This window comes from Phalaenopsis equestris, unplaced genomic scaffold (assembly GCF_001263595.1).
Source record: "Phalaenopsis equestris unplaced genomic scaffold, ASM126359v1 Scaffold000223, whole genome shotgun sequence".
NCBI lineage: Eukaryota > Viridiplantae > Streptophyta > Magnoliopsida > Asparagales > Orchidaceae > Phalaenopsis > Phalaenopsis equestris.
Window position 1 is genome coordinate 2,157,553 of NW_018164665.1, and position 11,505 is coordinate 2,169,057.

Consider the following 11,505-nt stretch of genomic DNA (forward strand, 5'->3'; position numbering starts at 1 on the left):
CAAACAACTTTTTGCAGATTTCTCATAAACAGAATTAATGACATTGTGGCATTTCCTTCCAAACAAGTCTTTGACAATAGTCTCTTCGGTGGCATAGTTGGGGTTGGGGTTGGGGTTGGGGTTGGGGTTTGAGTTTGAGCAGATGAAAGATGGTGTATAGGGATGATGTTGGGTGGGAAAAAAAAATTTTTCGTTGCCATTTTGAAAAATTAGCAAAGGGAAAGATTTTTGTGGGAAGGTAGGGATGAGTATTGGTGGATGCTAGAAATCCTAAAGTAGGATTAGGGCCAGCTAACCTTGATACCACATGATACCGGAGTTAACCCAAACCATAAAAAGAAAGCAAATAATTGCTGATTTTATTAGAGAATTACAACCACACAAACAAAAATAGAAAATAACACAATCCCGGCTAGGGCAACTTCAAGATGGTGGTGGAGGCAGTAGGGGGGCCTGGGAAGGTGGCGGTGCAATTGGAAAGGTGCCAGACTGTAGAAAAACAGTGATACAACAGCAGAAGGCTACTGTCCTAGGCGGAAACAACCCAATAAGGAGGTTTGGACGGCGATGGTAACCTACGGGTATGGGGGAAATGGTGATCACTTGGCTGGGATGGTAGGGGTGGCGGGTGGCTGTAGGATCACAACAAAGGAATGTTTTCTATGGGCGGCTACATCAGGGAAGGTGACAAGTAACATTGGGAAGCGTCACGGGGAAGGATGTGGTAGTTTGAAGGGTGGGAACTGCAGTCAAACAGCCAATGAGGGTTGTTTTCTGGCGGTTGCATTAAAAGACGGCAGCTGCGGGGGAAAGGTTGCCGAGGTGTTGGGGAAGAATAAATACCATCTCAGGAGCAAGATACAGGCAGAGCACCACTCGACCCTTGGAAGATAACCACCACCTCGGAACTAGATACAGTCGGAGCACCACTCGCCTTTGGATACAACCCTAGAAGGGAAAGCTAGAGACACTGACGGCTATCCTAACAGAAACACAATCAAAACTGAAAAGGTAAAACATAAGAATCAATTATATAAGCTTTAGATATCAAAGGTGGCCCCACCCCAAGTGGATGACCATTCACTGGCTTGGAGGGCCGGTGAGCCTGTCAGAATGCTGGACTGGTGCGGTTCAAGAGCGGGGCGCGACTAGCACATCTGCTATTTGACGTTCCCGCGCGCATTAAGTTGACCCCCGCATTAACCTCACTGAGCTTTCTTTTATCCATAGAAGGATTTGCTTTCTGGGAGTTTGCTGTTTCAGAATGTCGAAAGCATAAATTTTCTCATAATCAGCAAAATTACAAAATCTCGAGTATGAAAAGGAACTGCTTTCTTAAGTTGCAAATTTTGTGCTGCATGCACTTCAGAAAAGAATTGCATTATGTGTTCTCAAAATTTGTCGCTCAAGCATGTGTTGGAGATGAAATTTATTTATTCATGTCCATTAGTATTGTTAATTTTCAAATTATTTTCTTGTTTTGATTTGCACATGCTCATTATTCGTTACAGATGCAAAATCTCGGAATATTTACACTACCCAAGGAAGTGAAGAGGACTGATGAACTAATAATTTCATCTATACCCGTAATATGGCATGACTTGACCACGAAGCTTCATTCAGAAACATTGTGTGTGAAGCCTGCTCGGGATGGATGCTCAACTGGAGTTGCTAGACTCAGGTTTGTTTACCAGAAGATTTACGTACATACCACTGTGTATTTACATATCTAACACCTAAACTTTAATTTTACAAATATGCCACCTTACCAATGCATGAAAAAGTGTATTTCCCTTTTAAAAAGTTAAAATGATGGTATTTTTTAATTGATATGAAAGATTTGAGGATATGAAAGATTTGAGTCTTTGAGTCGTATAAATGTAAAAGGCAAAGTTTAGGTGTTAGATATGTAAATATATAAGAAATGGGTGGTATGTATATAAATGTTCTTGTGTATATCCTATCTTATTAGATGTGGCGATCTTTCATACCTAATATTTGTTTGAACACACAACACACAACACACGCACAGATATATACATACATGTACCACACAATTATATATAGAGAAACTTACATTTTTACCACACAATTCTTATGTATTTAGATATCTAACAACACCCAAACTTACCAAGGTGTATTTATATATAACACCTTGGTGTCATAAACCCTTGCATGAAATGTTATACTTCACATTTAAAGAGTGCCGGTGGTATTTTTGATGTGATGTTAAAGATTTGAGTCTTATGCATGTAAATATAAATGTTTAGGTTCTAGATATATAAATACATAAGAATTGTGTGGTATTTATGCAAATACCCCATATATATATATAGGGAAACTTATATACATACCACACAATTCTTATGTTTTTACACATCTAACTCACAAATGTTTGATATTTACACCTATAAAACCTTGGCGTCATAAACCTCTGATGCTGATTTTGCAGATGTGAGGAGGATCTGAAAGTTTATGTGAGCGCATTAGAAAACTGCCTTCCAACGCTTCCTGCCAATAGTTTGTCTAAGGTCAGTATCACCTCTAATATTGATACATTGCAATCATGAAGATCTGAACTTTTTATCTATTCTTCTCCATAAATTCTTGGGTCAGAAATTGGTTTAAGGACCTGATAGTATCTAGGGAGAGTACATTACCGTTCAATTTCTATGTGTTTACATATCTAACGCCTAAACTTTAATTTTTGCATGGGCCACTTTACCTTATACATGAAAAGACATATTTCGCTTTTTAAAAGTTACAATAGTGGTATGTTTTATGTAATATGAAAGATTTGGTTGGTATAAAGGTAAAAATAAAATTTTGGTATTAGATATGTAAATGCACAGGAATTGGGTATTAGATATGTAAATGCATAGGAATTGGGTGGTATTTACGAAAATGCTTCTATTATCTTACTTTCTTAAAATCGATGCACTAGGCTTTTCATACTTCAAAAACTGAAGGGGCATCTACATGCATACCACTCAATTGCTATGAAATTGCATATCTAACACCTAAAGTTTATTTTTTTATGTATATAAACCAAACAAATCTTTTACATTGCATCAAAATTACCACTATTTTAACTTTAAAAAAATGAAATACACATTTTCATGCATAGGGAAGGTGGTGCATGCATGTAAAAAAATTGAAATTTAGGTGTTACATAAGTAAATGAATAGGAATTGAGCGGCATGCATGTAGATCTTCCAAATAAGCAAGAAGCATAGGAATCTATAACAAAAATATCATCTTTGGAAATTACATTATTCTAGTCATTTTAAATTTATCTTTTTTTGAATGTTTTTCGAGTTAAAGTTGTCATTTCAAGAGTTGTGATCTTATTAGGCACATGGTGTGATAGAGATGCCAAACCCTCCATCGAAGTTTTTCATATTCGAGCCATTTGTCGAAACTGATGAAATAGTCATTTCTTCCAAATCGGCCGATGGTTGTACTCGCCATCTAACGTGGAAAGGACAAAACGAATGGGTTGAAGTGACAGTAGGTGTTATGGGTCATAAAGGGCATATGCGCTCATTGAGCCCAAGTATTACTGTTAAAGAAACTGGTGACATTCTTTCACTCGAAGAGAAATTTCAAGGTTAGTATAAAGCTTAATTATGTGGTTCAAATCTTTTTTTATGTTTGTTCTACTATTAGTTTGGTTAATGGTTTGGCTTAAATTATAAAATTGTCTAGGTCATTTTTTTATGGAAACTACATGCTTTTCCTCGCAAGCGATAGACACCTTTATATTACGGTAATATAATTTTTACTTTAAAAAGTATATTAGATATTAATTGTAAATTTACTTGAATACCACTCAATTCCTATGTATTTACATATCTAGCATCTAAACTTCAACTTATGCATGAAAGTGTGTATTTCATTTCTTAAAAATTAAAATAGTAGTATTTTTTATGTGATATGAAAGATTTGAGTGGAATAAATGTAAAAAGTATATTTTAATTGTTAGACATGTAAATAAATAGGAATTGGGTGGTATTTATGTAAATGCTCCAAATCTTTAATAAATTTTAAAACATGACACTTGTACGGTATTGAGGAGAAAATAGTTGTCTTATTTATTAAAGAACGCCCCCTCTCTGAATTTATGAAGTGGGAATGAGCATAGTGCTCAAAGTACACCCAAATAAACTTACGCCTCTTTTCAAATTTAGAGTGCATTCCTATTTTAATGTTTATATATTGTAACTCACCCTTAAGTTTGAACAAACACTCACACATCTTATGTATGTGTTAATGGTCCCCACTCTAGATGAGGGAGGAAATAAAGATTGGTTTCATAAAACATAATATCGGCTGAAATTTATAGACATAAATTAAGAGGAATATAATAGCTTTATCTTTTTCAATGAAGAACCCGATAATGTACTATGAATGGCACAATGGGGAACTTAACAGGCTATCGAAAAACTTGAACAAAGCAAATAGTACCGGATATTCAAGTTGTTATTGAGAATGAATGAATAGTTGTTTTATGCTTTAGAGCAATGGAATAATTTGCCCTAGTACTTATGTTTGAAATTTTAGTTGTGTTGGAACAACGTGTTGTTGACCTCATTTTCAGTGAGGTCTTAGTTTTTTCTTCTATAACCTAGGATCTAGCTTTAGGAGTTTCTTATTGGTCATCCTAGAGGACTAATAATGGAGCCCACCTCCCATAGAACTTTGAATAACTTTTTGACCCATTTTTGTGAAGACCTCGCATGAGTAGTCTCAAGCGCTCGACTCTTAGTTGCATGGGCTAAGAACTAACATGTAGAGGGTCTGAAAAGGAGTTCTTATAGGATCAGACGGCCATAGGTGAACCCTTTATGACTTGGCAACGCAAACACCACAATTCACACATTACATCGACATTTAAACTGAAATCGATTTTCAAAATGATTCGTCAAGAACCCAAAATTTAAAATTAAATTTGACGCATTTTTGGCCTGACAGTCGGCAAACTTTTCCAGACGACCCTGGATGACGAAACGAACCACGTCAGAGCGTCCGGAACATTAGTTTTAGCTAAAAAAGACACTCATATTGCTATAGTTTCGCACGCGCGCAAATGGCATGAAAATTGATGCACATTTTTTTAATTTAGAGGGTATGGGTCTAGGCTGAACCCATGTTCAATTCGGGTTCGATCCTGGCTTAACGTGGGCTAATTACCCTAGCTCACATAGTTTCAAATTTCAAATTTTCAAATTTCAAATGGGCCATTTAATCTCATCTTAATTGAGAGTTAAGATTTCCCAATTGTTTAATTCCCCGCCTAATCTCGCGTAACGTTCACTTAGAAGATTATGACTATACAATTCAACGGGTTTCACAGTCCTGGCATTCGGCTCCCCCCGCTCGCCTCTTCTCCTCGGCACAGAAGCCCCCTTCTTCTTCCCCCGCTCACCTCTTCGGTGCTCCAAAGCCCCTTTGCTTTGCTAGTTTTGGAAGTGGGTCAGCCTTCCTCTTTCTTTTATTTTATTTCCCTTGAAATGGTTAAGTTAAAATGGCAAATTTTGATTTAATTATTTGGAAGAGTTTAGGACTGCTACTTGGAGCTAACTTTGTGGGCAGCATGACAAGGAGCTTGGATTGAGTAACAAGAGGATTTTCTTCAGTAATCTCTCCTTAGTGTAAATAACAATCTATAGGATTTCAAGGTAGCTCGCCTAACATGACGTAAATCTTCACACCCTCTTTAGGCTCATATGCAACCAAGTTGTGCAGCGTAAGTCTTAACTCGTCTTAGGATCTGAGGTTGTCGTTCAGTAAGACGTAAATTCTCATATCTCTGCGGGTTATTTGCATAATCGGATATTATGCAAATGTAAGTCTCAAATAATAAAATTGACAGGATTAAACACTTAAATAACATCGCCTCCAAAATGCAGCCACGCAGTAGAATATTTTGGGAAGTCATTGAGGATTTTTCTTAGGATCTGTGATGTATCATACATTTTTCTTCCTTCGAACTCCTGAAAATAACTATTTCTATTTGAGTCACTCTCATTTGTTTTTCTACGTCATACCGTGAAAATCTAAACTTGAAAATCTTAAAGATTAGTATCTCTGATCATCATCATGAGTTTTCTTAAGTGACCCTCGTCATTTGGGATGTAATTAACTATAGGGTCTTGCCTCTATAGAGAACTTGAAAACCAGGTAAAATAAACCCTACTTAATCTTTATATTAGGTAGGAGAACTTGTTGGTCACATATAAAAGGTTCGCAGGTCAAACGGATGTCACAAATCTCTTAGTTGGCGGGATTGGACCCATCGCCGAGATATACACTTATCTTTCGGGAAGGTATAGTATTCGCAGTATCAGACACGAGTATGCAAACCATTAGACTAATGAGATCCATTTGGTCTCATTTTTCGAAAATTAAAACATACTACTTTCAAAACCAAAACTATATACCTCTTATATTAAATTAACTTTACCAAAATTATTTTCAAAATCAAAAAGTTGAACAACACGCCTATAGGTGCTTATGTTATGGCGAGGGGAGCTTGCTTTGCATTTTGTATTTTCATGATACAATTGCTTTTGAAAATGATGTGAGGCGCCAAAATTGATATAAACACTTCTTCCTTCTAAATATTTTTTTTTCTTCCTTTTGCAAATACCTCCTCTCTTTTTATATACGAGGAAGAGAGAGTGAGAATGGGAGTGAGTGATTGTAGGAACTGGTTTGATGAAGATAGGCATTCGGGTAGGAGGTCCTTGGACTTGACGGCGACGTCAGAGGTGGTTAATGGTATGTGTTAGAGTTGATAGCACCATTAGACGACATGTTAGTTGGGTGGAGCACTGAGGGTTGGTGAGCTTAAGTTCTGACAACTACCATTTGTATGAAAGAGCTACAATGAGCTCGAGATGGAGGAGATTAAACAGAGGGCTGACTACAAGCTTCAAGCATTTGTAAGATGTGGGTTGAGAGGGTTATCACTAGTGTTGTGGAATGTGGGAGTCGGCAATAGAGGTTTCAAGTGATAAACAGGGTAGGAGTGCAAGTGGGGAATGATGAGGGTAGAGAAAATAGGAGAGCGGTTGATGGATTGGTGGCAAGCGGGAGATTTTGATTGGCTCTTGGATGCGACCAATAAGGAGAGATTGTTGCGGTTGTTTGTGAGGAGTTGTTTGTTTAGGGGTGCAGGGGAATGGGAAGATGTGAGCGGATCGTGCATGAGTTTGAGTAGGAATCAAAGAGAGATGGAGAGAAGCATTCTTTATTCCGAAGACTGGGGATGGTTTAAGGAGGACCGAACGAGGCTTGCGAGAAATGAGTAGGGAGAGAAGGATTTGGTCCAATAGCATATGAAACACAAAAGAGTTGGGAGATAAGATGGAATGAGAGAAATAAGGGAGAGAGTTTTTTTTTTTTTTTTTTTTTAAATTAAAGCTTGAAGCGATAAGTGATGTGCGTTTTTAGACACCTAGATGAATTTTCAGGATATGACGAGGCTTAGATATAAGAGGCAGGCGGCTTGTAAAGAGTTTTTTTAATAATATTTTTTGAAGAATATTTATATGGATATTAATATCAATAATATAATAATTGTCTTTATAAAAAATAGTAGGATTTTTTTTCTTTTTTAATTTTTAATATGTATTGGCGTTCTGATGGTATGGATCACAAGATTGTGTGTTTTAGGAAGTGGATATAGGTAAGCAAGGCATAGGGGTGCAGGATCAGGAGAGTCTGGAGACGCTTGCTAGACAAAGAATAGGGGTTAGAGATGGATGGCTTTGAGATTTACAGAGGAGGGGGAACATTACGGTGGGTTTTTTCTTGTTTTGATGTTTTGATATGAAAAACGACGTGTTTTAGGTACCTTATTTATAATGGAGAACGAATGCAATGTTTTAATGTACATCCAAATAAGCAGACACCATTTTTCTAATATAAAGAGAACTTTCCTATTTTAAGATTGACCATTTACATGCATTGCACACAATTTTTTTTGTATTACATGTCTCACATCTAAGCTTTCATATTTACACACATAGTACTCATATCTTTAATATCACATCAAAAATAGCACTATTAACACTTTTTAAAAGTAAAATACATATCAAAGTTCTATATATGTAGAGATGAAAGTTTAGGTGTGAGATATGTAAATACATAAGAATTGTGTGCCATGTATGTAAATTTCCCTTTAATGTTTTTCTACCCAACACACAAGTTCAGTAAACCACTGCACAAGATAAGAGTGCGATGATACATAAGTCCTGGATCAGCATCTAAAGCCACAAATTATCAGTAAAATAGTTTCTAGTCGTGTCTCGTTAAAAGATTTATGAGTAAATTCATTTTTGCGTTGTGTTCGAATCTAAGAAGGAACATCTATTTAATAATGCAGGAATTATTTTCAGGGGCATTTACATGCCTACCACTCAATTCTTATGTATTTATGTATCTAGCACTTAAACTTTGTTCTTTAAATTTATACCGCCAAAACTTTCATCTATAATAAAAAATATCATTATTTTAACTTTTTAAAGTGTAATACATCTTTTCATGCATTGGTAAGTGGTATATATATGTAAAAAATTGGAGTTTAGGTGTTAGATATGTAAATACATAAGAATTGAGTGGTATGCATCTAAACCTTCCTTGTTTTTATGTTGTATGATCTGCTTTTCATTCTAAAAGCTAGTACTTTTTCAACGTTTCAAAATTTTTTAACTTTGGATTTGTGATGATATTCGTAATATTTGATACCGATGATGAATGCTTTTTGCAGGTGGAACTGGCATCAATTTGACTCCACCTCCAACAACAATTATTAGGTTTGTCATCCTTTTTGAGTTTCTATTAGTCTTCTTTTCCTTGAGTATGTAATTATGTTATTGTGATCATAAGAACAAAAACAATGCAATCGTAACATTTGTTTTAGAATATCAAATATCATCTTTTAAAAAAGGAAGATTTACATACATTTCACTCAATTCCTATGTATTTACACATCTTCGTCGAATATCATCTTCTTAAAAATTGTTTCATCAGAAGAGGAAGATTCTGACTTTAGAATGTTTAAAAATATTGTCATTGAAACAGTTAAGTTGCAGCTTAAAAAGATTATTTATGCGTAAATTCGGAAGAAAATCAATGGGTCAAATTCAATTGAAATAATATTCAGTACTATTGCTTCTGGTTTTTGAGGGGTCTTTCTTACGGACCAATTTGATCGATTTAGAGTCCAAACAAGCTTTAAATTTTGTTATTTAGGGTTTAGGGTTTAGTTTGTTGATTAATTTGACATTTGAATTTTACGTCAAATTTACATCTAAATACCCCAAAAGATTCTTTATTTTATGATCCTAACTATTGGTTCTATCCTCCACGTCCAATTTTGCAAATTTGAAAATATTCAAAGCCATGAAAACTTTAGCCCATAAATACAATAGCCAAAGGAAAATTTTAAGATGCAATCACTCTGTGTATTAATATGGATCTCTCATTTGGACCATAAACTAATTCTCCCCTTGGTCGCAAAGTCAATTTCACATAGGCAAGATAAAGTAAATAACGACGGTGATAATCCTTTGGGGTATTTACATACATGCCTTCCAATTCTTATGTATTTACATATCTAACATATAAATTTTTCTTCTTAAGTTTATACCACCCAAATCTTTCTTATCACGTCAAAAGTAGCACTATTTTATCTTTCAAAGGTGAAATACACCTTTTCTTATATAGTTAAGGTGACGTATGTAAAAAATTGAAGATTTTTTTTAGATATGTAAATACATAGTAATTGAGTGATATATATGTAATGTAAATCTTCTTAATTCTCATATAGCATCACTTTTATGAATAAAACTGTTTCTTTAATACTTTTTTAGCTTTATTGGCAGTGCTTTCTTTATCTTTGATCCACAACTGCTCATTTAATAAGTTTGCAAGAGTTTCTTTTTACAGTGATGAGAACTTGCAAAAATGCAAGCAGCGAATTGAAATTGTGGCCAACACTTTGGGATTGGAAGGTTTCTCGCGTATTGATGCATTTGTTAATGCACGCAGCGGGGAGGTAAGATGGACTCACTTTTCTCTTTAATATTTTGCTTGCGAAAAGGGATCTTTATGATTGTTTGCAGTGGCTTTATACAACAACACTTCATCATATTTGTATTGGAAAATGATGCTAAGCAAGCTTGTTTTATATATTTTTATTGTTCTGGGAGAAATTTTTATATTCGTGATTGGGCTGGTGTAGTTCCAGTGACGGACAAAATTAGAGAAAGTCGCCTTAGATGTTTTGGTCACATTAAATGTCGACCAACTGAGGATCTGATTAGGACAGTAGATATTTTAGAATCGACCTATGTTAAGAAAGATAGAAATAGACCTAGGAAAACTTGGGCATATTTTATAAAAAATGATCTTAATTTATTAGAATTAAATGAAAATATGAAACTAAATAGGACGCAATGGAGAAAAAGGATTCATGCTGCCGACCCCATTTAGTGGGTTAAAGGTTTTGCTGTTGTTGTTGTTGTTGTTGTTGTTGTTGGGAGTAATTTGCATATGTACCACACAATTCTTATGGATTTACATATCTATTATGTAAAATACTATATTTATATTTAGGTAAATTTACTTACCTAGCGCATAATTCTTATGTGTCTACATATCTCACACCAAAACTTTTATGTTTACATACATAGCAGTTTGGTGATTTAAAATCTATGAAAAAAAATGTATATTTCACTTTTATAAAGTGATGATAATATTGTTTTTGATTTGATATTAAAGATTCAAGTGCTATGTGTGTAAATATAATAGTTTAGGGTGTGAAATATGAAAATATATTAGAATTGTGTGATATGTATAACACCTTATTATAAACCTATTAATAAAAAGGTGCATTTGACTTCTAAAAGATTAGTAAAAGTTACTATTTTTTATATGATGTTAAAGATTTGAGTGTTATGAAGGTAAATATTAAATTTTAGGTGCTAGATATGTAAATATATAAGAATTGTGTGGTATGTACATGCATTTTTCTTAAAAAAAATTTCTGACTAATGAAATATCTTGGTATGGTAGGAAGCGACTAAACTTTAATGCTTTCTTCTCTTCCATACCATTCCCACTCTGAATTACTTTTGTCCCATCTTTTTAAGTTTGCAGTCCATGCCCCCGAGTTTTGGATCGATTAGGGAAACTTAAGTTTAATCATCTTTATAATCTTGTTGATTGGGGGTGCTAAATAATATTTTGATTCGTTATGGGACCAAAAACAACTAGCAAACAACGAGAGAATTGCAAAAGAGAGGTGGAGAGACTCAAACAAGAGATGATTTTACTAATACAAATGAAAATAAACAAGATTCAACGTGATCTATTGTTCGAGAGGTAGATCGCATCTCCACAAATCTTAGACGTCGCTAGAACAGCACAAGAAAAGAAAAACAACAGCAAACCCTAGACAATTGGCCCTCCTAATACTATCCAATGCCCCCCCCC

General features: G+C 34.9%; 1 protein-coding gene across 3 annotated transcripts in view; it reads left to right on the forward strand.

The window, feature by feature from the left end:
• LOC110023213 (D-alanine--D-alanine ligase) overlaps nucleotides 1-11,505 on the forward strand; it is a 49,258-nt gene that overhangs the window by 34,066 nt on the left and 3,687 nt on the right. The window contains exons 18-22 of one of the 3 annotated variants that reach the window (XM_020722517.1): nucleotides 1,512-1,681; nucleotides 2,453-2,531; nucleotides 3,355-3,610; nucleotides 8,777-8,822; nucleotides 9,958-10,066. In XM_020722517.1, coding sequence (XP_020578176.1) covers nucleotides 1,512-1,681; nucleotides 2,453-2,531; nucleotides 3,355-3,610; nucleotides 8,777-8,822; nucleotides 9,958-10,066 — 660 coding nt within the window. Of the gene's footprint in view, nucleotides 1-1,511; nucleotides 1,682-2,452; nucleotides 2,532-3,354; nucleotides 3,611-8,776; nucleotides 8,823-9,957; nucleotides 10,067-11,505 lie in introns of those variants that run through there. The other 2 variants (XM_020722519.1, XM_020722518.1) reach the window with 2 other exon arrangements.